General features: G+C 50.8%; 1 protein-coding gene across 1 annotated transcript in view; it reads left to right on the top strand.

Annotated features, from left to right (window-relative positions):
- The window catches only part of COL15A1 (collagen, type XV, alpha 1), a 91,955-nt gene that overhangs the window by 19,724 nt on the left and 45,240 nt on the right, over positions 1 to 26,991 (top strand). The window contains exons 3-7 of the mRNA XM_012721594.1: positions 13,729 to 14,276; positions 15,199 to 15,273; positions 18,138 to 18,218; positions 21,104 to 21,257; positions 24,843 to 24,943. Coding sequence (XP_012577048.1) covers positions 13,729 to 14,276; positions 15,199 to 15,273; positions 18,138 to 18,218; positions 21,104 to 21,257; positions 24,843 to 24,943 — 959 coding nt within the window. The remainder of the gene's footprint in view (positions 1 to 13,728; positions 14,277 to 15,198; positions 15,274 to 18,137; positions 18,219 to 21,103; positions 21,258 to 24,842; positions 24,944 to 26,991) is intronic.

Here is a 26,991-nt window from a genome sequence, read left to right as displayed (position 1 = left end):
TGTGGGCGTGTGTGTTCTCGGGCTGGTGTGAATGGCAAGAGTGTGTGTATGACTGTGTGCGTGTGAGAAGTCTCCCTGGTCTCCTGCTAAGTCGCCCCTGGTCCTGCCCTTCCCTGCCTGGCTCCCTCCCCGTGCCTGGCCCTGAGAACACAGTTTGAAATCCAGATGTCTACACTGACCCTGCCTGCCCCATCAGCGGGTGGTTCTAGGTGGCCTTCCGGTGCCCAGCCTGGCAGTTTGTGGGGGCTGCAGATTGTAGGGTACACCCTCTAGCAGATCTCTGCCTGTCCCTGGTCAGCGCCCCTCATGCGCTCCCTTCTTCCTCTAGCTGGTTTTCCATAAGTTCTGCTCCCAGAGCCCCAGGCTGAATCCTCTAGAGCTGGCCGCTGGGAGTAATGACTCACCCGGTTGATGTCATTTCGGATTCAAGGCGCTCAGCGTACTCAAAGAGTCTTTGTTCCCCAAGTGGAAAAGGAAGGTCCATAAACCGGGAGCAGTGACCACAAAACTTCCCAGATGCCCACAGCTGCTCCTGTCTGCCCACACCTGCCGGCCTTCATGGCCCCTGGTGTGCCCAGGCCCGGGGTGTCTCTGCATCCCGAATGTGCACACTGTGCTCTACCAGAGACTTAAATTGGAGCCTGACTCCAGTCGCCCGACTCCTTGTGGCTCCAGAGCAGCGGAATCTACTTCTCCAGCCCGGGTCTTCTAACCTGTGAAGGATCTTCCTCCCAGGCAGCCACGCACAAAGGGACACTGAGAGGGGACAGCTCTGGACAGACAGGACACCCGCAGTGCCGTCCAGCGGCTGCTGCGATGGTTCTTGTCATTCATCGTGTTCCCAGGTCTCCCCTGCCAGTCTGAGCTGGTCTCCGGGCCAAAGGCTGAGTCTGCAAGGTCCTGGCCCAGTCTGCTCATATCAGAGAAGGCAGGGAACTAGGTAATAAGGCAGCGAGATGAGGGTCTTTGGGAGGAGGGCTGGACGGGAGCTCTGGAGACACAGAGCAGTGACCACAGCTTGGGGGTGGAGGGTGGGGGGCAGTGCCCTGTCCTCGGTGCTGGCTCCTCTTCAGGGGGTAAGATTCATCCCCTCTCTACAGCTTGACTCCCTCCTCCAAAAAGTGAGTCCCCCTACCTTACCTCCCTCCTGGGAGAGGGGACAGCTGGGGGATGGTTTGGGACCAGCAGAGGGTGCTGGGGGCGGGGGGGAGCTCCCTGCTGCTCTCAGCTGAGAGTCCCGATCCTTCTGGCAGTGGTGCCCACACCTTGCCAGTCACTGCCCACTTTCAGGCCCTTTGGAAGTTGAGGCCACTAGACTAAGAAAGCGAGAGCAGGCGAGAAGAGAGAGCTTGCACAGTAACTTCATTGAGGAGGAAAATTCCTCCGCTATATATGAAAACCGGAAGAGGGAAGGAGGCGTTCTAAGTTTACATGTAGAAAAATGTTCTTCTGTAATTCAGAAAAATGAGGTCTTTGATTGTTGCCAAGCCCAGGTCTGCCTTCTAAGTTGATCCAGGATTTTATTCCCTGGCAGGGAAACAGTCCTTTTTCTAAGAAATGCAGCGGGTGGGAGGTTTTTCTAAGAACCTCTTGCAGCTTTGCTGGGCACGGACGGACAGCCGCTACGTGAGTTCCACTGTGCATTTTCCTGGGGAAGGGCGTCAGGTAGAGCAGCTCCGGGGAGCCAGCCCCAGGGGCAGAGTTGTGGCCAGTTCCTGGGCACCACCCTCCTCTCCCCACTGTGTGCAGGGAGGGCTGGGTTTGTCCTCTTCCCTATTGGAGTCATTCCTTCCTGGCCTGAGGGCTGGAGACTGGAGCAACTGGCAGAGAAGGGTGGTTAGAAAAACCAAAATGGATGGGAGACAAGAGGATGCAGAATTGGAGCTGCTTTGACGTAAGGAGGGACTTTGGGACCCTGTGAGCCCAAGTCTTGGGTTTCAAAGATGAGGACTCTGGGGCCCAGAGAGAAGGGACTGCTTGTGATCCTACTGGGTGTGGGTGTGGAGGTATGAGACTCCCCCTCCGTTGGCCCTACCCCCACTCCGTGCAACATCTCAGGTCTGGACATGGAAGTCAGGGCTGACGTGTATGGCCCCACCTGGGCCAGGCAGGTGGGAGTTACAGGGAGAACTCAGCGCACTAGGACAGGGTGCTCTGAAGTCACAGCGGTGAGTGGCCAAGGTCACTGGCATGGAGGGGCGGGCGAAGTGCGTTACCTGAAAGGTGAGAATTAACGATGGTCAAAGGTGCAAGGGAGAGGAGATGCAGAAACCAGGTGGCCTTTCAGTGGACATGTGCAGAGGAAACTGCTCTGAGATGGTGAGCTGCCCTCTTCCGGAATTTCCTGTGCCTCCAGGGACATGAGAGGAAGGGAAACGGGGCCAGGAGGTCTGGTTTTGATATGCCCAGCATCCTCAGGGGAAAGAACAGGGCCCTCCCTGGTGGCGCACCGGTGGAAGCACAGCACTGGGAAGCTGGCTGGCAGCCCCGCCCACATGGCTGACAGACCTCTCCTGACCCGCCCGCTGCTCCCCTCAGCATTTGCTTGTCAATCTGCCTATTCTGCTCCCCTCTCTGTCTCTGGTGAATCCTCTCACCCCCCTGCCCCCCGCACCTCTGGCCTGCACCCCAGTTTTGTATGCATAAATGAACAAATATTTAAAAAGAAAAGGATGGAACTTTACCGAGGAGACACGCATAATGTCTCCTCGCAGGCAGGATGGGCTGAGACCAGAGAGGAGTTATCATATGATTCTCTGAGCACCCCCTAATTCATGCTGTTGGTAACAAAAGAGGTAGTGGGGACCTCCCCTCTCTCCAGGGGAGCTTCCCATCAGAGAGGCCCTGCCTCTCTAAGGGGTGTACAGGATAGTCACCCCCACTTTTCTTGTTGGCTCCTTTTGCCTGTTGGCATCAGTCCCATACCCCATAGTAACATGGGGTCATCTGGAACCCCTGATTGCCCCCCCACGGGAATGTAGCCACTAGCTTGAAGGAGCACCCCCATTTAAGCTGTCTGAAGGGTCCTGTGGGTCTTTACAGCCACAGATGTGAAGAGAGATGCTTGTTTCCTCAGGCAGCTGGTGTAGATGGAGGGCAGGAGATGGGAGGTCAGCATCTGGGTTCCAGCTTGGCCACCATTCACTGAGTAGCCTCAAACCTCTCTCCCGAGCCATTCCAGGACTTTGGCTCTGATTCTGTGCTTGGGATCCCCTTGTCCCTGCCCCAGATACAGGCAGTAGCCCTTGCAGGTGCAAACAGGAGAGCCATCCTTGGGGCTTGTGGAGATGCAGTTCCCTGTATCGACACCAGAGGGTGCTGCCACGCACGGTCCTGAGTGTCCTCTCCTCCCTGTGTGGCTTCTCCACAGCACTTGCTCACCTGGTGCCAAAGGACCACATCTTGGCCCCTTCCAGCCTTAAATATGAACAAGCCCCAGCCCCAGATGCCCATCTGTGAAATGGACTTTTGCAAACATACTTGGTTCCCTACGGAGGCAAGACCCCAAAGCCCAGACAACTAGCCTCAGGCAGGGACCCCACAGGGGAAAACATACAGCCCATTACACAGAAGGAAAAACTGAGGGTTGACCAGGGTGGAGAGGCATCATCTGCCCTGGAGTCTGTGGTTGCAGGAGGGGTGGGAAGGGTCTTGTTTTTCATCTTCTCTGGCCAGGTTGCTGTCAACTCTGTGGAAGGAAAACCTGAACCCTGCCCTGTTTGTTTCTCCATCACTAGGTTTTTGTCCTGGTTTCCATGGAAACTGGTTTTGGCCCCCTGGGAAGAAAGTCTCACCCTGTGGTGACTGTTCAGATTTTCCTCTGCCTGGTCCATCTCTAAAACAGTCATTTCTCCTCCCTATGCCCTTGGGGGAGAGCTGTGCTCAGGAGTCTAAACCAGACTTTGCAGGAGTGAGACCCCCGTTGCATCTGTCTGTCCTCTCAGGCTGCATGGCTGAGTGCCTGCACTGTGCCAAGTCTTAATGTGAGTGCTCCAAGAAGAGGTGAGCCAGTGGCTCAGTGGTATCTGGGGCGGGGAGGGGGTGTCCCCACTGTCTGGGGTGCAGTTTAGGAAGACTTGGCTGTGATCAGGTGGGGGAGGGTATAATCACCCAGAAGGAACAGCAAAAGCAAAGAGTGAAGGAGAAGAAAATGAAAAGATGAAGCAGAGGGTGCCTTGAGTGGACTCTGACTTCCCCCTGAAGCAAGTGGGGACCCACTGAAGGCTTTGGAGCTGGTGAGTAGCACGCACAGATGACTGCTGATACACGAGGACCCTGAGCTTCCTGAGGGCCTGTGCTGTAGGCCAGCTCCATGCCCCCTCCACCACGCAGGGTGTGGTGTGTGGTATAAACATTAACAGATTCACAAACTGGATCAGTCCTGAAGTATCTGGGCCATGAGCCTTGGTCAAGTGAGGCTCAGGTTGAGCTTAGATTAAGCCTACAAGGTGTTCTGAAGTCAGTCAGCCACCTAAGCTGGGTCAAAGTGGCTACAGCCTGGAGTCCGTTCTGTCTGACTCCTTGATATGCAGAGGGGGAACTAACATCAGGGATGGGGAGCAGCTTGCCCAAGAGCAGAGACACTCAAAGGCAGAGGAGGGACTCAACTTGAGTCCTCTCTCTCCTGCCTGGGCCTCTCCTTTTACCCCCACCCCTGCGTTGTACGTGGGGGGTTGGTGCGGGGGGGGGGGCGGGACAGGGCTCCCTCTCCGCCCAGTATGGAGATGGAAGGGCGCCTGGATCTCTTGGTGATGTGTGAGCATGCAGTGAGGTCCGTGGATGTGGGACCCTGACCCCAAAACCCTCTACAGGGCTTCAGTCTAGGCCTGGCCGAATCCTTCCTGGGTGTAAAACATTTGAGGTCTCTTCTTTTACTTGAGTTACACATATGTCTGCCAAGTGTGGCCCCCTCCCACAGGGGGCCCGAGATTCCTGAGGCTCCACAGCCAGCCCCCATCAGCTGGGCCTCTCCAGGATGGGTCGTCTCCCCGCCAGCTGTGAGTTCCACCCCTCTGACCCAGCACAGAGCCATCCGGGGTCAAGCCTATGGACCAAATGTCTGGGCCTGTTTGTGTTGGCTTCCTGGCTTCTCCTTCCTCCCTGGTGGCTGCCCAAGCAGGTGGCCCAGCCGCCAGAGGCCAAGGGGAAAGAAGCCAGCAGGCCTGAACAGGGGTCACTCCAGGCTAGTGGTCGTTTCCAACTCACCACACCACGGGCCAGTGCATGTAGAGGGGGCGGGCAGCCAAGGATGGGACTGGGCCGGCTGGGGCTTCCTCTGCATTCCAGGCTTGGCTCCCCTCTGAAAGCGAGGGCTGGTGCCCAGCACCTGCACCTCTGTCTCACACTCACGCGACTGAGGCCTGGGCTGCAGGGGGCACGAGAGGGAGGAAGTCTTTGTAGGTTTTGTTTTTTGCTACCTTTGGATGGAATCAAATACCAAGTTGTTGCCCACTGTTGAGCACGTACTCTTCTGTCTGATTCATCAGGATGTGGGTGAGAACACCCCATGTGGCCCATAAGTCACAGGCCCAGAACGCCCCACCTGGGACATGCAGGGGGCTGGCCTTAAACCCACAGCAGCGTGGTCCTCTGGGCGGCCTGCTTGGTGGGCTCTCCAGCAGGCCATCCAAGGACCCGTACCTGGAGAGGCAGGAGCAGCAGGTGTAGGGGCGAAGGGACCCATCACCCATCATTCAAGTCACCCTGCACAGAGCCTCTTCCCCTCTGTCCACGCTTGCTTTGCTGCTGTGTCTGCTGCTCAGGAATCTCTCTCTGGCTGCCCATTTCCATGCCCATAAAACAAAGAGGTTGCCTAGACTCGTGGTTATTTTTAAAACAGAATCCTTCTGGGACTAAGAATTCCCAGACTTGCCACATGAAAGCCTGCGCTATTGGCAGTGCTGAGCAAGACCCTCCCAACCACTGCCAACCTCCCTCCATCCCTGGAGCCCCCCACAGGTCCCAGGAATTCCTGGGGCACTACTTGGAAACAGACCCCTGGGTAAGAGGCTCCAGACCATTGGCACCTGTGAAACCACTAATTCTCCACCCGTGAAGCATCACCCCAAATATGATGCACCCTCCAACTTGAAGCACACCCTCAACTTGGAGCATCTCCAGCTTGGGACAGCAGGTGTAGGGGCGAAGGGACCCATCACCCATCATGCACAGAGCCGTCCCGGGTCAAGCCTATGGGATGGCTCAAATCTTTACACCCAGGAACGCATCCCTCTCAACACAGAGCATCCACAGAGAAGGACTTCACTCCTGCCCTCCTGTTCCCAGTGGGAGACAGGAACTGGGGAAGAGTTTCCCCTGCATTAAAGGAAAAGAAAGCTGAGCTATCAGCAGGACCCCGGGGGCTGGTTTAGTTTTTATCTGTAAACAGGAGGGGAGAAAAGAAATCTCGGTGGGGTGTTTGCTTTTATTGCTATTTCTTTTCTTGCCTCCTTTTTTTCTGTACAAAAAGGGGCAATGTCTGAGTAAGAAAAAGCAAGAAGAAAAGGTTTTTTAAAAGGGGATGGAAGGAGTTAATGTCTTGAAAATATGTAAATGTCTATATTTTTCACACCCCATGCGAGGTGTAAAATTCAAAAAGTACAAGAGCAGCCCGTGAAAAGAGTCTCCTGTCACCCCTTTCCCTGGAGATAATGTCTAGTCTCGCTTTCTTGTGTGTCCTTCTAGAGACATTTTAATATGTATTTTAAAATACAGTTGATGTATTTGTGCATTTAATATATATATTTCCAATTGATGGCAATTCTATTCTGTATACATTTTTGGTCTGTTTGGTTTTACTTAACCAGCTTATTGACGTTTTATATTAATATCCAGGGGAAGACACCTTTTTAAAGGCTGCATTATATTTCATTGTATGGCTATGCCAGACTTTACTATCCATGTAAGCATCCGCAAAGATGGACATGGAATTGCATCTTAAACAATAATGCAGTGGACATCCTTTTATGTGGTTTGTCTTTCAACATACGTTAACTTTATCTGTTATTAAAATTAGCAGTATAGTTGCTGGGTCAGTGACTACATATGCACTTGTAATATTGATAAATATTGTCAAAGTTCTTCCTACGCTTCTCACACCAATTGGCACTCCCACTGGTAATGCATAAAATAGCCTGTTTCCTCAAGCTCTTGCCAACACTGAAGATTATCCAACAGTCAGATCATTGCCAATCTGATCAGGGATGTAGTATTTTGTAGGCTAGCTTGTAGTTCTCTCTTTCTGAATGAGGTGGAGCATTTTTTTCTAGATTTAAGAGCTATTTTTCTTTCTGTTACTGTGGAGAAAATGTCTTACTCTTTGCCCATTTTTCTTTTGGGTGCTTGCCTTCTGCCCATTCATTTGCTTTATGGATTAGGGTCATTCCCTTGTTGACTCTATACACGTGGCAAATATTTATGTCCAGCTTTGGGATTGTATTTGACACGGTGGGGATTTCCTTTTTCTTCCTTTCTTTCTTTTTTTTTTTTGCTAGACAGAAATTAAATATATCTATGTAGTTAAATTTAATTAAATGTATCGGTCTTTTGGCACTTTTGGAATTTGTACTTAAAAGTAGTTTCTTTTTTTTCTTTAAAGATTTATTCAAACATACAGGACTGAGTTAAAGGTCAGAGGTGCAGGGTGGGGCTGGGGGCGGGCAGTGAGAGGATTCACCAGAGACAGAGTGGGGAGCAGAACAGGCAGATCGACGAAGTACACTTCTGAGGGGAGCAGCAGGCAGGTCAGGAGAGGTCTGCCATGCCATGTGGGTCACCCCCCTGGCTGGGGATCGAACTTGTGTTGCAGCAGCTTTGATAGCTTCTTAGTGCTGTGCTTTAACCCATTGTGCCACCAGGGAGGGCCTGAAAAGTAGTTTTTGTTTTAGAGAACATCTCATACTGGAGAAAAAAGACATTGGATTGAGAATCAAGTTCATAGTCAGCCAACTCCTTCCCTCTTTAACCTCGGTTCCCCCTCCTGAGGGGGTGGACTACATTCAGGCTTTGGCTTGATAATTCTCGCTTGTTCTCAGTTCTGGGCTGGGAAGCACAGAGATGAATGGTGCGGTCCTTGGCCTCAGGGCTCAGTAGGGAAAGAGACAAGTGACACTGCTGTGCTGAACCCTGTGAAGGGGGACCCCAGTGTGCATCTAATGCAGCCCCAGGATGGGGTGAGGAGATTGTTAGTGCAGGAGGTGAAACAGGGATTTCTAGAGTCTTGAAGGATGAAAAGGAGTAATTGTGGTAAAAATAAGTGGGTGGGGTGAGTGGCAGAGGAGAAGCATTGGATTGTGGAGGGGAGAGGGCCTGGACCAGGACCTGGGCAGTCTGGGGCCCTCCAGAGACTGTGCTGGGGCATGGTGACAAGTAAGCATGGCACCAGATCTGGACCTCCAAATTTTGCATGTCAGGAGGCCATAGGAGGGCCCCCTGGTGGTCACAGAAGTGTTCTCAGCAGGCACTAGAGCAATCAACTTTGCTCTTTTGTTGGTGATGGAATACCATTTTCATTTAAATATTGTGAAATGATTTTCACAGCATTTTTGTCAGCAATTCTACCTCTTTTGAATATCATCTAGTTTAAGAAATAAACATTATCACTATAGTTGAAAAGCCCCGTGGGCAGTTCCCAAATGGCATTTCTCTGCCTCCCCTCAATGTTGGCAAGAATATGCCGCTGGTGGGCATGTAAAATGGCAAGCTACATCTTAAATGTTCTCACCCACCAAAGAAAAGAAATGATAATTCTGTGACGTGGTGAAGGTGTTAGCTAACACTACTGATGGTAGTATAAATGTGTCAAATCAACAGACTGTATACCTTAAGCTTCCATAATGCTATATGTCAATTATGTCTCAACTTTTAAAAATGGCACAGTTCTGCCAAGGTTTCCACTACAGATGCAAGGAAAAAGTGTCCTCACACTTCCTATCTGTCTGATTTTGGCAGCCAAGACTAAATGGGAGAATACAAGAGAAAAACAAACAAACAAACAAAAAAGAAATCTCTGTAACTCAGCCTTGTAAAAAATAGAGCCTGTTTTGCTCCACCCCAAAAGAAAGGAAAATCAAAGCCAAAAATGGTGCAGTTGCTTCCAAGGACATTTAGCCACATTCAGTGAAACTGCAGGTGGACACTGCCATGGCACTAATAATTCCACTCACAGGTGAAGGAATTACCTGTGCAGGTGAGCATGAAGAGAGATGGGTGTCTTACAGGGTAGCCCAGAGTGGACTGGCCGCCTGTCTGTGGGGCCTCACCCATGCACTCACAATTCGGTTGTACTGCAGGTACATACAAAAGGGTCAATAACGGGTTTATTTACAAAAGGGAAAGAGATAGGAAACAACGCAGGGAAAGAGAGCGGGATATAAAGTAACTGGAATATGTTACCACTCAGATGACTGAAAACACAATCACGCGGTCAGGATAGCCATTTCCCAAGCAAGAGCGAGAGATGCAATCACGCCCTACTTATCCCCCAAATGTCCCAGAATTCCTGCTAGTTCCGCCCTTGGGTCCTCGAAGTTCTCTCCCTGGTACTGCTGGGAGTTGTAGTTTCCAATCACTGGAGTAGTGGGTAGAATTCAGAAAGCTGGAGTAGGGGGTGGAGTCCAGAAGACTCTGCAGAGTTCCTTTAGGACATCCTTCCCCTTAACAGGTGTACCAGAGCAGTGTCTGTAATAGTGACGGGAACCTCCTGTCCACAGAAAGGTGAACCAGTGCATCGTGACTCATTTACTGTAGATACTATTGTGAAAATATGAGACCGAGAGCTCAACTGTCAGAAAGGGGACATTTCAAAAACACAAGGTTGAATGAGGGGGAAGTGACATGCACATGCAGCCTGCCTGTGCTTTCAGGAGGCTAGGGACAGGCCCCCGGCTTCTGCGTTCTGTCAGGGACATGCAGTCTGAGGGAACAGGCCCCACTGGCGTGGACCAGAATCCCCCAGACCCGGGAGTGGCTGCCGCTGCGGTGGGTGGAAGAATGGCCACTCAGGGGCGCGCCAGCTGGGCTGAGATTTCCTCCCTCACACACACAGAGAGGTGGGCACTGTGTTTCCCAGTAAACACACACAAAAAGAAGATTCCCAGAATCTTCTTTTTTTCTTAGTATTTCACGGAACCAGGCATGTCCCACCTTATCATGTCAACATGTGATTCATCAGGGCGAACACTTCCCATAAAGACGTTTACATCCCTTTCTCGGAACAAAGTCTTTGAACTCCCACTTGGTGTCTCTCACCTAGGGCACATCTTGTATCAGGCACCCAAAAGTCCCCCTGGCAGGTGGCCACTGTTCTCCAGGCCACGCTCAGCTCAACCCAGGTGGCGGCTGTACCTGGCCTTCCTTTGTGAACTGGAAAATCTGTGATAATGATGGTGGCAGGGTCAGCAAATACCCCCACTTATTGGGCATTTGCCATGTGCCAGCACTTTGTATTATCTCATTCAGTCCTCTTATTTAATTCTTCTTTTTTAAAAATTATGGTAAAATATAAATACCTAAAATTTCCCATTTCACCCTCTCTGCATGCCTCATTAATTTTGATTTTTTCTGGCCTAAATATTTTATAATAATTCTCTCTATGTCTGTGTCTCTCACGCATGCATTGGGACAGCCATCTGTGGGGTGGTGGGTAGACAGGAATCAGGGTGCAGCTCTCTGTCACCCTCTAGGGAAGTCTGAGTTCCTGGACCTCATCCTTGGCACGGCAGGCGGCAGGCAGGCAGCAGGCAGACGAGAGCCCCTTGTCGTGAGACCAGAGGGGTGAGTCAGTGAGGTCAGGCCAGCGTGGCTGGGGCACATCCTGCCACTTACTGACCGTGGCCTGGGGCCTGTCACTTCATTTCCCCAGCTTCTTCCTTCATCTTCATCAAGCGGGGCCAGTAATTCCCAGGGCTGCCGGGGAGGACTCAGTGACATCATGTAGGAGAAACACGGTCTTTATTGTCCCTTATGGGGCATGCAAGGACACAGGCAGAGGGCGTCCACCCCCCAGTCCGCCTCACTTTCCTCGTCAGCACATGGGAGGAACAGCCCCGCGGTGCATCCCTTGGGGCTGCTGAGTGGATGTAATAAAGAGCAGGGAGTGTTTACTGTATTTGTAGAGGCACAGGGGAACATCCCCACCCCACCCCTTGGGGGGCTTCTGAGGCTGGGTAAACAAACAGAGTAATGTCCAATAGCTTAGTAGGAGAGAAAAAACAACTTTAGTAGCATAGGTATGCATAAGCTTCAGAACTGTAAATTCCTTTTTTTTTTTTAAAGATTTATTTATTTATGCATACAGAACTGGAGTACAGGCCAGAGGTGCAGGGTCAGTGAAAGGATTCACCAGAGGCAGAGTTGGGAGAACAGGCAGATCGACGAAGTACACTGCTGTGGAGAGCAGCGGGCGGGCCAGGAGAGGTCTACCTGGCCATGTGGTCACCTCCAGGGCAAGCGTGGATCGAACTCATGCTGCAGTGGCCTTGGCTTCATAGTGCTGTGCTTTAACCCACTGCGCCACCAGGGAGGGCCTGTAAATTCCTTTAAAAAAAAAAAGTTATATATTTATACTTACAGAACTGGGGTACAGGCCAGAGGTGTGGTGGGTGAGAGTCTTCACCAGAGACAGAGCAGGGGAGCAGAACAGGCAGATTGACTGATGTCTGCTGAGGGGAGCAGCGGACGGGTCTGACATGCCATGTGGATCACCTCCCGGGCAGGGGTCAAACTCATGGTGCAGTGGCTGCGAACAGCTTCACAGTGATGTACTATCCTGTTGCGCCTTCGGGGAGGGCCCCATAACTGTAAGTTCTGAAGGAAAAGGGGGCAAACCAGGAGTTTGTATCTGGTGCTCAGGGGCTTGAAGTACCAGGAAGGGGCGTGTCACATGATGAGGAGGGGTGAAACCTATGACAAAGCTTTGCCTCTGGATGTGCGCCCTGCCTTCAGGTAGGTTTCTCTGATAAAAAGGTGGTTTCTGGTGATGCCCCTACATCCAGGTAACCTTCATCCTTTGAGTAACAGTATCAGTTTCTCCCGAGGGCAACAGGGCCTCCATTAACCTTCGTGCTACATACCAAGATCTCACGTATTGGAAGAGGCTTCTCTGGCCACCCTGAGAAAAGCCTGTCCAGATCTTTTTGGTGGGATTGACCCTATACTAGCATTTAAATGGTAAATGGCTTCCTCATTCTCGTGGGGCTCAGGTCAGAGAGAGACAGGCATCATGAGTGGTTAAGTGACTCACCCAAAGTCACACAGCAGTTAGTGTGCCCACTGGCCCGGCTAGTCAGGCAGACTGGCAAGCACCTTGACCCCTCCAGTGGGGCTTTACTTGTGGCACCTCAGGTGACCTGAGTCTTCTCTGGAGACCAACCCAATGAGTTCCCCATGGTCACTCAGGTTGGCCTGCGCCTCTGGCCTTTGGCTTCAGCCCTGGCAGTTCCAGCTGAGTCTGCTCTGTTCTGTGCTCTCCAGGAGCACACTGCTTGACTCTGACCCTCGTTCACTGTAGGCCTTCTCAACTAGCTGGGTCCTCGGGGTCCACATCACTTCTGAGGCCAGAGGTGGTCCTGTCCACAGGGTCCTGTCCACCTCACCCAGAACCTACCCTCCCATCTCACTGCCGAGACCTTGAGTGTCACCTTGAGGATGAATGGGAGCGCATCCTTGCAAGCCAGACCAGCCTCCAGGTTTCTGCCAGGGAATGATGGTTGAATGGGCCAAGTCTCTCCCAGGCCACCACAGTGGAACCCTAGTACTTTGTTTCCAAGGAGTGAGGGATAAGAGCATGGAATCTGGGGTCAGATGCTCTGGTTTTGAACCTTGCTGGGACTTACCTTGGCAGATTTCTTTGCTTCTCCAAGTTTTCTCCCAGGTAAAACAGAATGATAGTGCTGAGATCAAATAGCAAGGACTAAATGAGCTAATGCACATGAAGAATTTCACGCAGCGTGTGGCCCAAAGTGAGATCTCAGGGAATGTGGATGACGAGACAGCTGTGAACACAGAGGGCAGTGACGACCAGGCAACCTTCAGTGGTTTGGGAGGCTTCATTTTGCCCCTGCCTTTTCCTGCTACACCCTGAGGCTCTTAAACAGCAGAGCATGTTCAAGACAAAACAAAATAGATAGAACATCTCCCAGTTAAAAATTACCAGTTCTGGGGGAGGGAAATGCACTGGAGTATGGTGATGGCACATGGGTGATTTGGTGATGGGAAACCCAAGGGGATTGCAGCTGAGATGGAAAAAATGCACAAAACTATGTAAAAATAAACTATTATAAAATTTAAAAAAATCACTCTATAAAGATAAAAAAATTACCAATTCGACCCATGTGCTATGAAATATTTTGAAATACTTTCCAAACTGCAGATGGGGACCTGCTATTGGGCAGTGAAATCAATTTAGGAGGTTGGTGCCAGTGTGTTTGTAATAAAAGAAAAAGAAAAATCAAATAGAAAGGAACCTCTCAGAGAGCCTGGTAAACACCACTTTAGGACGTGTTTGTTGCAGTATTACAGGGTGCATTTAGCATGTTTATGGGGTTGCAATGTAAGTGCGTTTCTTTTTGTGGGTTGTGGTCAAAAAAGGTTTGAAAGATAGCAATTAAGGAAAGACCATGGGTCTCCAGAGGTATCCCATTTCATTTGTGACTTTTTTCATCGCTTTAGCATTTCCAAGCAGAGAAGAATCTGTGTGCCAAGTGTGGCCTCCTTTCTCTCTCCTTGCAGAATCAGCTTCCCAGGGCCCCCTGGACCTCACTGAGCTTATCGGCGTCCCACTGCCCACATCCGTGTCCTTCGTCACAGGCTATGGTGGTTTCCCTGCCTACAGCTTCGGCCCCGACGCCAATGTTGGCCGCCCGGTTAGGACTCTCATCCCGTCCACCTTCTTCAGGGACTTTGCCATCAGCTTCACAGTGAAGCCGGGCAGTGCCCAGGGCGGTGTGCTCTTTGCCATCACCGATGCCTTCCAGAAAGTCATCTACCTGGGCCTGCGGCTCTCAGGCGTGGAGGATGGCAGCCAGCGGGTCATCCTGTACTACACCGAGCCCGGCTCCCATGTGTCCCGTGAAGCTGCTGCCTTCCCGGTGCCCGTCATGACTCACAGGTGGAACCGCATGTCCGTGATCGTCCAGGGCGAGGAAGTGACCCTCCTGATGGACTGTGAGGAGCACAGCCATGTCCGCTTCCGGCGCTCCACCCAAGCCTTGGCTTTCCACCCCAGCTCAGGAATTTTCGTGGGCAACGCAGGAGCCACAGGGCTGGAGAGATTCATTGTGAGTCTGTGCCCACCGAATGGGGAGGCTGCTGGACAGGGGCTCACTGCGGCAGGCCTGGGGGCACGACTGCCATTATTGTTTCCTTAGGTCTTCAAAGAGGCCTGAGGAAAAGAAAGCCAAGCCCAGCCCCCAAAACCTAGACTCCGGTCCTCAGCCAGCCCTAATTTAGCCTGATGGTTTTTAACAGTGCTCGGGGCCTCTGATCCTCCATTTTCTGATATGTCATTGGGGACCCACATGTGCTCCTAGGTGGAGGGAGACAAGTCACTGTACATTGTCAGGCTCTGTGAAGAATGTGGTTTCATCTTTGGATGTGGGTGGCTACATTGAAGAAATTTCTAGCAAGGTGGATAAGCTAGAATAATAGAGTGTGATTGTTCCTCTTATTCCTTTTGAATGCTGTGCCCTGAAAAAATAGCAGAAAACTGACTTGACAGTCAAAATGGGCTTGTGTGAATAAGCCTGACTATCAAAACACCCTGAGTTGTTATTCACTTAGCACATGGGCGCATGGCCCCCTCTCCTTGCTAATACCGCAGGCTGGGTTTGGGTTTATTCATAGTACAGTGGAAGACATGAGTAGTGAGAAATTAAAGTTTGATCAACAATTAAAAAATTTTGGGATCATCTTAGAGAATGAACTGTCAGGTATGGGAAGAGGAGGCTAGAGTAGAGGCAGGAAAGATTGGCTGGCAGCTTTGGGGGGACAAGGCAGCCCAGCCAAGAACTTTGAGCTACAGAAGAGTTTCTAAAGGGTGGGTGCATTTTAGGGTTTGACAAGCTGAGGACCCCAGTGGACAGGAAGTGACCATATTAGTTTGCATTTTGAACACATTCCCCAAGGACCTTGGCCCAAGGAGAGTCCCTCTAAATAAGAGGGGACTTAGGGTTGGCTTGTGACCCCTCTGCTTTCCCCCAGGGTTCCATTCAGCAACTCATGATCTATCCGGACCCCAGGACTCCTGAGGAGCTGTGTGAACCCGAAGAATCCTCGGTGAGCCCCCACACCCCCCTTAACATCCCCAGAGTGGGCCCGGCAGCCACAGCCATCAATCAGTCAGAAGAAGGCTGGGTTTTCCAGACAATTCTTCACTCCCAACGTCATGGAGTCTCTAAAATGTTTCATCTTGGCAGGCGCTGCTGGCTCCTATTTTGGGCTTTTGGACTTTTTTTTTTAAAGAGCTTCAGCCATCTTTTTGGTGTGGGGGCTTGTGTTTCTTTTTAAGGTGTTAAATTCTTCCATGGAGTGCCAGTCAATGGCCTGGTTTCCAGACTTCCTGCCAAGAAAACGTGTCAGGATTCTAAAACTGAAGTGAAAACTCCAAGACATTCTGGGTGTAAATTCCTATAAAAATGAACTTAAAATGAGCTTTTTTGCTTGGCAAATGAATTAAGTAAAGGGCGGAGTGGTGGACAAGGTCCTCCTATTTTTCCTCCTTCCTTCCCTGTCTCCCTCTCTGCCTCTCTCCTCTCTTCCTCTGCCTGCCTCCTTCCCTCTTTGTCTCCTTCTTTTCTCCCTCCAGGCTTCCCTAACTGCCTTCTGGGCGACCGCCCTAGGGAGAGACAGGAGATAAAACAATAAATAGGGAACTGTTTCCCTCTTCAAGCTACTCACAAACTTTTACACACCTAAATGCAGTGACAGCTGAGTGTGACTGGAACACAGAGGAGGTCCTCTCACCCAAACTGTGGGATGGGTGGGGGTAGGAAGTGGAAGGGAAGCAGTCAGGAAGGAGTCAATGTGGACCCCTGACAAGCAAGTATGGGCCTTGTGAATATCATGCAAATGTAATGTGATGTTCATGTGGTGGTCATGAGAATGTCATACAATATTATATGAAAGTCATGAGAATGTCATGTGTTTGATCACATGACATCATGCGAGTGTCATGTGATTTTTATGTGACCCGCTAAAAATCAATTCAAACTAATTCTAACCAAATGAAACTGGTTCTGACCAGGCAATGTTGGCTCAAACAGGTTCTGGCCAGATAAAACCAGTTCAAAACTGTTCTGACTGGGAAAAAAAAACTGGCTTGAACTAGTTTTAACTGTACAAATCTGGTTCTAACAGGATAAAAACCAATCAAAACTTGTCCAAACTTGTTCAGATTGGATAAACAGGTTCAAACTGAATAAAACTGGTTCTGACCAGATTGCACTGGTTTAAACCAGTTTAAGCCTGCTCAAACCAATTCTGACCAGATTAATCTGTTTTAAACCTGTTTTGCCCAGACAGAAACCAGTTCTGACTAGATAAAACTGGCTCTGGCCCAACCATTTCAAACCTGTTAAACCATTTCAAAGCTGTTCTGACCATATAGAACTGGTTCTGAGCTTATTAAACCGGTTTAAGCCCACTCTGAACAGATAAAACTGGGTCAAACTAGTTCTGAACATTTAACACCAGCTCAAACCAGTTCTGACTGGCTACAACTGGTTCTGACTGTATAGAACTGGTACAAAGCAGTTCAAACCTGCTCTTACTGGACAAAACTGGTTCTGAATGCACTAGATCAGTTCAAAACTGGTTGTGATCAGTAAAACTGGTTCTGAGTTGATTAAATCGAGTCCATTCTGAGCAGATAAATTGGTTCCAATCAGTTCTGACCAGATAAAACTGGCTCAAACTGGTTCTGACCAGGTAAAACTAGTTGAAACTGGTTCAGACAAGATGTTGGTTCAAACTGGTTCAAATCAATTAAAAAAAGTTCAAACCAATTTAAACTGTATAAAACCAGTTCAAACTGGATCAAACAGTTTCTCAGATTTAAAACAAGCAAATATGGGCCAGACATGGAAGAAGCATTCCAGGCAGAAGCTATCTGTGATGCCAGTGGTTGGAGGGAAGCCCAACGAGTGTGGTACCTTCTTAGTTTTTGTCCCTAAAACCAAAGTTGATTTCATTCATTCAGTAAAAAATGTGGCTGACTTCATTCAGGGATGAAAATAGGCTCTGTAAGGGTGTCTGCACTCCCTTAGCCCTGAACCCAGCATGGCATTCAGGGTATGAACTCTTCCACCTTACACTGCTGATAGTGTAGAAAAAGTAGAACAATCCAAGAGTTTACAAAGTCGTGGTGCAATGGCTGCTTGGCTACCACGTGGCGACTCATTATGAAGATTAAGTAGCAACTGTAAGCAATGTTTGCGGTGTCCTGGTTCCCATTGTGAAATCCTGGAGACAGCCACGCAAAGCTTGGGCATGTCTTTCTGTACCGTGCAATCCCCATAGAAAGGGAAGATTCCAGGTCCCTGCCCTATCTCAGGAAGGCTGGAGCTAACAGCCAGGGGAAGCTAGGGAGGGGCTTGGAGAGAAGACTTTGACACCGAGGAGACTTGAGAGACAACAACCTGGAGAAGCCACATGGAGCAGAGACATGTGAAGAAGAAGCTGCACTTGTTTCTCAGACTCGGGCTAGAACGAGGAACATGGGCACGTGGCAGGAGACACTTGGAGGAGATGTGGGAGAGAGACCTGGGGGGCATGGGCTTAACGCCTCTTTCTGCTTCTTCCAGTTTGAACTGGAACCCAGGGTGCCCCTCAGTTTGCCTGCTAACATTTTGACAGAGATCGATGGGAGGGTGAACAAATGAAAATAATTGTATTAGAGACTAAATTGATTGCAATAAAAGAAGTTCAAACCAATTCAAACTGTATAAAACCAGTTCAAACTGGAAGAAGCAAAAAGAGGCGCTAAGCCCATGTACATGTGCTCTCTCAAACCTACCCTGTCTGTGTCTCTGTCTCACACATGCACACCCCAATCCCCACCCCAGCTCCCCCACAGGGCTGGTTTCTTTAATTTTCCTGGCTGAAAGCTGCCCCTGTGCCTGGATTGATTTGTCTTCCCACAGGCATCAGGGGAGAGCAGCGGCCTTCAGGAGGCGGATGGCGTGGCTGAGATCTTAGAAGGCGTCACCTACACCCAGGCCCCGGTGAGTGAGTGTGGTGCGGTGGCGTCTGTGTGGGCATGGAGGGCTGAGAGTTAGTGGGGAGTCCTGGAGCCTCAGGTCTGACCCACTGTTCTCAGATATGTGACTTTATCAGTCCCTCTGGGGAAGTCAGGAGACTTCTGGTCAGTGGACATTTTGAGGTGTCCCCAGGGCCCAGAAATGCCAGTTACCTCACTGGCAGGCAAATGGGCCCTGTCCCTCCCTGCTGTCTAATACTCAGCCAGCTTCTCTTCCCTAAAACAGCAATCCAGTGCTATCCAACGGGCTATGGCGACAGGCAGATGAGGAAGCTGGGGTGTCAGCCTGGTGCCTGCGTGAGGAAGGTGGCCCTGGAGGGTGGCTTCTGTCCCACAGGCTGGGGCTCTGGCTGTGAGAGAGAAGGCAGGGCCCCCAGCCTGCGGCTTGCAAGTCTGTCTTCCCGGGAGCCCACTTCTGGCCCCATGGGCAAGGCAGCCCTCCTTCCAGGGGTGTGGGCCTCCCCCCCTCTCCTGGAAATGGCCCTGTGGCGAGACAAGGAAGTGGTTTTAAAAGCTCTGAGTCAGTCGGGCTAAAAAGCCCATTTTCAGTGAAAAAAGCCAGCAATGCCTGAGTGGCTGGGCACAGAAATTGCAGGCTTGTCCTCCGCTGGCTTGCACGGGTCGCTGCTAGGGAAAAGCAGGGAGATGGAATAAGGCAGCAGCTACACATGGCGGAGTTCCAGTGAGAGTGGTGTGGACGGGCTGCAACCATTGTCTCTCATCACTGGGGCCTCCCATATGTAACTCTTCCTGCTATAAAGACGTATAGAAAACGGCCATTTGTACAAATGGACAAATGGATACCTTGTGCCTGGAAGAGACTAGCTGGCCCGAGGGTGCTGGGGCAGACCTGAAGCTAAAACGCAGGTCTTGGGATGTCCATCCAGGGCTCAGGCCATGCCCTATGCCGCTGGCTGATAGAGGCCCAGTTCCTGGGCTTTGGGGCTGGAGCAGTCTGGGGTTCAAGGTGCCCATTCAAGGGCAGTGTTTGTGCCCATCAGCGGTTGGCCACTCTGTGGCATGCCCCAGGGCACAGAGAGCTGGTCCCTCGGGCGTTCCAGCTTGAGGTTGCCCTCATGTCCCCCTGGCCATTTCATACCTAGATGCAAGATGGGTTCAGGCAGAGATGCCAGTGACCCAAGGTAGTCCTGAGCGAGAGTTTGAGAGCATGAAGTGACTGGGTGGGAGCTAGTTAAGGAGGGCTTTCTGGTAGAGGGAGCACAGAAACCAAACAGCTTTGGACAGAAGCAGAGCAATGGTGGAGGGAGGAAGACCAGTGTCCTGCATCCCCACTCTGTGCCTGGTGCTTTGTACAGGTGACAAAGTTGAGCCTTCAGCAAGCCTGCAAGGACATGGCAGCAGATGCTCTGGAGAACAAGGCGGCTTGCTGGGTCCCACAGTGTTGGGGCTGGGACCCAAGCCCCCTAGTGCTTTCTCTTCTGGGTCATGGGACTGCAGTGCAAAGCAAAAGGGGGAGCAGGTGGCAATTCCCCAAAGTGCCAGGAGGAGTGCGAAAGGACAGTGGGCCGGGTGACGCGTGCAACAGCCACACTTTCTCGCTTAGATCCCTCAGCTCTGGTCTCTGTGGTTTTAAGAGAGCTGGTGCAGACCCACCAAGTGTGGGTTCAGCTCTACCATTCACCGTTGTTGAACTTGAGCCAGGAACATACCCACCCTGGGTTTCCGTTTCCTCTTCTGCTAACAAGGAGTGTACCTCAACCTAGTGAGAGTTGGGCGGCTGGACCCGTGCGAGGGTGTTGGCTCCTGTTGGGAGGCCCAGAGGTGATGTGCAGGGTGTCCTGTTCACATGGGCAGCCCCAAGCTGCTTGCTGCCCTGTTGGCTCCTGGTGCGGGCCGAATCCCTGAGCTTGCCCTCAGTCCCTAAGCAGATTCCCCTGGCCCAAGGCTCTGGACAGCAGACTTTCTTCACGCTAGAGCCACCATTGGGGTACCATGAGGAGAGGCTTCCCCCCACCCCTCCTTGTAGAGACTGGTTGTTCGTTTGCCCATTTAGCCCTCTCTGTTGAGCGCCTCCCCTGTGTGGGCTGGGATGCAGGGCTCACAGAAATATGGACTCTGTGCTCAGACGGCTTTAGCCAAGATGAGCCTTGCTGTAGAATGAACAGAATTTTGTCACCCCCCAGGGCTCACCTTCAGCGACTGCCCAGGTCCCCAGCAGACAGGTCGAGGCATTCTGGCTTCTTCAGCACTTGGTGGATATTTGATATTCTCCAGTGGTATTTGTGACTGTTTTTGCTGCCTTTTTTTTTTTTTTTAAGATTTATTTATTTATTCATACAGAACTGGGGTATAGGCCAGAGATGCAGAGGGTGAGAGGATTCACCAGAGACAGAGTGGGGAGCAGAACAGGCAGATATACGAAGTACACTGCTGAGGGAAGCAGCGGGCGGGTCAGGAGAGGTCTGCCGCGCCATGTGGTCACCTCCGGGGCAGGCGGAAATCGAACTCATGCTGAAGTGGCTTTAGCTTCTTAGTGCTGTGCTTTAACCCGCTGCGCCACCAGGCAGGGCCCAATAAATATTTTTTTTTTAAAGGTTTATTTATTTGTGCATACAGAACTGGGGTACAGGCCAGAGGCTCAGGGGCGGTGAGAGCTTCACCAGATACAGAGTGGGGAGCAGACAGGCAGATCGACGGAGTACACTGCTGAGGGAAGCAGCGGGCGGGTCAGGAGAGGTCTGCCGCGCCATGTGGTCACCTCCGGGGCAGGCGGGAATCGAAGGGGCCTAAGTTTCTGAGTGCTGTGCTTTAACCTGCTGCGCCACCAGGGAGGGCCTTTTGCTGCTTTTTTACCAAACAAATCTTGATTCTCATTTCTCCTCCCTTCAGTTTAAGGAAGAAGAAATTGAACCCATAAACAGTCCTCCAACTCCATTAACTCCCTTTGAGGATGCTGAAATTTCTGGAGAACCTATACCTGAGGTTGAGGGGACCCCAGGAGCCACCAACACCAGCGACATCTTACTCGGGAGCCCCGAGCAAGGCAAGTCCCTGGTGCTCCTTTGTGCGCTGGGCATTGGGTAGTGGCTGTGTGCCCAGATGGGCTGGTATGTGAACGAGAGTGCCTCACCCCAGCTTCCCCTCAGCCTTTTTGAGAATCGTGTTCATTTTACATGCAAGAGAGGGAAACTGAGTCACTGGGCAGTTTGTCTCCCAGCAGAAGCAGAGATAGCACTTGACTTTGGATAACTAAACTTTTTTTTAAAGATTTATTTACTTATGTATACAAATTGGGGTACAAGCCAGAAGTGCAGGGGCAGTGAGAGGCTTCACCAGAGACAGAATGGGGAGCAGAACAGGCAAATCAACGAAGTACACTGCTGAGGGGAGCAGCGGGTGGGTCAGGAGAGGTCTGCTGCGCCCTGTGGGTCACCTCTGGGCCCCGGGATCGAACTTGCAGTGAAGTGGCTGCAGCCAGCTTGCAATGCTGCTCCCTAACCCATTGCGCCACCAGGGAGGGCCCGAATACCTGAACTTTTAATCCCCCAACTCCATCCCTCCCGAACGGGTAGGGGCTTAACAGAAAACCAAAATTGCTCCTGCTCATTGAGCCCTATGGCCAGTGTTTACAGACTTCAGTGCCCACCCTGACAGCACATCTCCTAGTCACTCTTAATACCCGTTATTTTATAGGTCACAGACACTTGTGCTTGCAAAGGTGGGTGTTGCACCCAAATCCCCAGACCTCCTAAGTGGTAGGAGACAGCTCCAGTCTGACTCCAGAATCCCCAGCCTTTCCAGTCTCACCACCAATTCCCCAACTCTCAGGCCACCTCAGCTCCTGTGGGGCCGATGTGGGGTGCCAGCGAGCTCCAGGACCCCAGGACACTCACACAAGCTCTGGGAAAGCTGAGCCCCAGGCTATCCATGCAGGGTGCTCATCCCCCAGTTGTGCAGAGGAGCATGGACAAGAACCCAGATCTGATGTCACCCCAGATGGCAGCTTGATAGCTGCTCCAGGTCTGAGAGGGACCTATGTTTTCTGCCCTATAAGACGGGGTGTCATTTCAGCACAACAGTAAAGCCAGCACCAGAGCACTGAGATTTACAAGGTCAAAAGACAGCCCAGACCACTTGCAGATGGGACTGGCTGGGCAAGTTGATTTTCATTCATATGTACAAACGCTCAAAGGGGGTGACACAGATGATTCGTGACCCAGGGACGTGCTCCTGGTGCTTGACCTCCACAAAAAAGCAGATCTTAACCCTGTTTGCTATGGCCTGGATTTTGAGTATGTTCTTTGTATCTATTTCTAGGCGGCTATGTAGGGCAGTGTGTGTGTGTTAGAGCCATATGAAACAAAATACTGTGGGTGTTTTTTTTTTCTTTCTTTTTTGTATTTTGCAAGTCCTCTATAATCATGTATTGCATCCTGCTTTTTACTTCTGCCATCTCTACACTGTGCCTTTAACTACTCAGCTTAGGGAGCCTGTGGGGCAAAGGACTGAATACCAAAAAATTGTCCGATTTAACAAAGTCTTAGCCCTAGGAAGGCTCAGGGAATCGCTGTGGGAGTCTGGAGGCAGCGCAGACAGTTTGGATGGGAGCCCCTGCACAGCTGTCTATTTGCTGTGAGCCTGGGGTCAGTTGCTTAACATGTCCGAGCTCTAGATTCCTTGGCTATCCGCTGGGAAGCTTCACAATCCCTGCCCCCCCGGGTGGATGAGAGGATTGAATGGGCTGGGATGTGGCAGTGGTTTTATGAATTGTGAAAGCTGTTCTCCTGGGTGAAATTAGGTTCTCCGAGGAGGGCCGAGAAGCCAGCAGAGGCCGCAGGGCAAAGGCTTTGGGGCTGAGGGAGGACTCCCCTCCACTGAGTGTTGAGTGCAAAGGAGGAGGGAGCCAAGTGGAGAGTGGGTCCCAGATCCCTGCACTGCTTGGTGGGTCCCTGGCAAGCAAAACTCAGTCCCAGCCAAACTCCTTATCTAGGAGACAGAAGGTCATGCAGAAATAACAGAGCTGACTGAAATGTTGCCTTACTGTTTGTTGAGTAGACACCCTAGAAAGGGAGGAGAAAGTCCTGAACCCTGAGCCCCATTCCCTGGCTAGGGAAAGCCCCCTCGCAGTTGTAGTCCCAGCTTCCCTGACGTCATCTAGGCCCTGGAAGCAGGACACCCCCAATCCCATCCTCCAAGGGTTGAGGACGCAGAGGCCCTCCAGCTGCTTGCACAGTGCCCCCTGGTGGTCAGAGCGGAAAGAGGTGAGAGTGCAGAGCTAACACGCAGGCACTCTGCATTCAGGATGTGCATGAGGGCTGGATCCTGGAAATAACCTACACTGCCCTCCGGCGCTCACCTTACCCTGGGACACGTGTAAGCAAAGCGTCCGTGGAAAGGACTTGGCACAGGAACAGGCTGACCGGACTTTAGGACCCTCCCAACCACTTGTTCTCTGCAGGCCCCACTCCTCTGCAAAAGGGGTTAATGATAATAGTGTGCCGTTATGGGGATCAGAGCAGAACACACATGATAATGGAAAGAGTGACAACACTCTTGTCCGGAGCCTGCCAGCTGTGAGGTATGGAAAGGTGCTTATAGGTAGCACAGATGGGCATGCCCCAGCCACAACAGGCCTCCCTTCCTGTTGCTACAACTTCTTTTTCTTTAGGACTCTATTTTTTTTTTTAAAGATTTATTTATTTGTGCATACAGAACTGGGGTACAGGCCAGAAGCTCAGGGATAATGAGAGGCTTCACCAGAGACAGAGTGGGGGGCAGGACAGGCAGATATACGAAGTACACTGCTGAGGGGAGCAGCGGGCGGGTCAGGAGAGGTCTGCCAGCCATGTGGTCACCTCCGGGGCAGGCGGGAATAGAACTCTACGGAAGTGGCTGTAGCTTCTCAGTGCTGTGCTTTAACCCGCTGTGCCACCAGGGAGGGCCTTTTTTTTTTTTTTACTGAAAAAGAAATCTGTGTGGGGGTTAACAGTACAATCAATTTGGAGGGAAGAAACCAAAAAGATAGTCACTGCTCTCTTCTTGCTTCTAGGGGAAGAAAATGTCAGGCATTGTGGTCCAGCTAAGCATCTGGATACACATATTCACACAGATGTGTCGTATAGGTTATGTGAGAATTGCCGTCTAACACAAACATGTTAGACAGATGTGTGTTTGTGTGTGATCATGGTAAGACATGTGTACTCATGTGTCCATTTCCCTCTTTTACAAATAGAAACCACACTGACAGTGAACATCTACCCACTGCTTCCTGTGATGCCAGAGGCCATGCCCAGTGCTTTTTCTGCACAAACTAACTTGATTCTCAAAATTGCCCTAGGAGAGAGGGAGTATTATTCCCTGCTTATGGATGAGGACCCTAAGGCCCAGGTCGAGTAACTTGCCACAGGTCACGTTAGTAAGTGACAGAGCAGGGTTCCAGCCCATGCTTGGTTCCAGAGTCTTTGATGGAAACAGCCTTAAATGCCACCGTTGGGTGTTTATTTTCCAGCAGCTTGTTGTTTTCTCTTAAATCTGTGGAATGGTCATCATTTTCAAGTCAGTAGGTAGACTTCATCCTGTTTCTAGACTGAAAATGCAGCTCTAGTGACATCACGCATGCTTCCTGTAGGGTCAGGCGAAATCCTGAATGACACGCTAGAGGGGGCTCACACTACTGCCATGACAGACCTCGGCTCGGGGGATGGAACCTTCATCCATGTCACTGAAGAGGTGAGTGAATGGTAAAAGCCATTTGGTCAGTCAGTACTGACCTTGCGGGCTTAGTTCAGACTCACATGGTGACTTGCGTGGGGCACAGGAGGCCGTTAGCTGACTGTGGTGTGGGGTCCCCCTCCTCCTCCTACAGGGGAGGCAGGAGTCCCAGGGTTCCCCACCCCTGCCCCCCAGGCTGCACTAGGACAGTTGGCCTTCACCCCCTTCTGGTAATGAGGGCCTAGCCTCACTCTGGCGTCTCAAGCTCAAGTGTGGGGTGCACATCTTTTTCGCCCTTGGGCTTTTTTTAGGCAGAATCAGATTAACCACAGGAATGTCGCCTGTATGTTTGGTAACTGGCTACCAACCAGGTTGTTCAGTGCAGGCTACACAGGCTGTCAAATTCAAACAGATACATTTTTGTCACCACTAATTTGCTGCAAACCCTGCTGTGTTGTTATCTCCTTCACCACCACCCCTCCAGTGTCAGCTTTTTCACCTCCACTCCTGGGAGAAAAACTGAGACACTTCATGGCTCTCCTAGTCATGAATGGTAGCCATTTATTTTCATAGATACTTTATAAGTCCAGCATCATATTAAAAATGCGGTAAAAATACAAATACAACTCTCTCCTGAACCCGGGCCTGCTGCAGGCAGGACCCAGCCAGGAAGGGGAAGAAGCATGGTCTGGGGTTCTCTCTATTTTCTTACCCCTTCTCTGCCCTCCCTTTCCTCCCTGTCTAAGCTACTTTGACCTCTGCTGAGAAGGGCCACTTAGGGATAGGATGCTGTTTAATGTGGCTGGTCAAATTGCCATCGGGGCTTTAATGTCGAAGATGCCTGATTGCTGAAAGCTTTGTTGGGGGGGCGGGGAAGAATTTGGTAGTTTCTTGAACGTCCTCCTGCAGGGCATCTGAGACTAAAATTCCATTATTGGCCTTTTAACTTCTGCCTGAACTTCCAGCCCTCCCCTACAAACCCCCTTCCCCCTTCCCCCATGAGGGTGGCCCTTCCTGTGAATGGTGTAAAGGCCCTTTGGGTAGACTCCTTGTCAAGCTGCTTTAGCCGGCTCCTTTTTGTCTCTGCAGAGGATAACTGTAAAGCAAAGTGGCTCTCTCCTTCTCCCCCTCCCTCTGGCCTTTCCTCCCTTCCTCGGGCCTCCTGTCCCTTTGGATCTAGAAGGCTGCCTACTTTTGCCTTCCCAGCTCTCCTGGAGGGAATCAGTCTTCAGCCCCATTGTTTCCTAAATCCCAAAGACTACATAGCTGCTCACCTAAGGCTTTGTAGTGGAGGGAGGGAAGGAGAAAGTCACAGCCCCTGAACACTCTCTCTCCCTGGGGAATTCTTACTCTAGTCTCTGTCCCCAGATAAATCCCTCAGCTTTTTCTGCACAGCCCAAGGCAGAAAAAGTAGGTGGAGCTGATTTCCTTCCACTGTTTCCTGGCCAGTCCTACATGCATGGTGTGGCAGCTTCTCTTAGAATAAGGAGGTGACCTGTTCCCAGTAGCATTGTGCTAGTCCTTTGAGTCTTCAGCTGAAGTGGAGTCTGAGAATCTCATTTTTAAAATCCTGTGATCATCACTTCTGTTTGGGGAGACTGTTTCTCGAGGACCTAATGTGTTACACAAAGGATTGCTTCTGTGGTTCTAATAGGTCTGGGGAATGCCTCATTCTATATGATTAGAGCTTCCGCCATGCCCTGCAGAAAGGAAGTCCATCTAACTTTGATCAGCTTACTGTTACTGTTTTTGGTATCCAAAATAAATAAGTAAATAAGTTTTTGCCAGGAAAAACGAAAAACACAAAAAGCTAAAGCAAAACACTTTTTAAATTTGTACATCTATTTACATTATTGTTCATTTTACAACAACGTTGACTTCCCCCTCCCCCACCTGTCATCACCATCGTCTCCCACATTTCTCCCTCCTTCCATCCTCTCTGTCCTCCTTCCGTGTAGGGTCTTTTTTTATAATTGTGTGTTTATTTTTGTTGTGTTGTGCTGTGTATTGTAAAAACAATACACTTCTTTTTCCCTTATGTCTTATTTGGTTCTCTTCAATTCTTC

The sequence above is a fragment of the Condylura cristata genome, unplaced genomic scaffold (genome assembly GCF_000260355.1).
Source record: "Condylura cristata isolate star-nosed mole 26May11 unplaced genomic scaffold, ConCri1.0 scaffold00006, whole genome shotgun sequence".
NCBI classification, from domain to species: Eukaryota; Metazoa; Chordata; class Mammalia; order Eulipotyphla; family Talpidae; genus Condylura; species Condylura cristata.
This window is presented reverse-complemented; position numbering and strand designations above follow the sequence as displayed.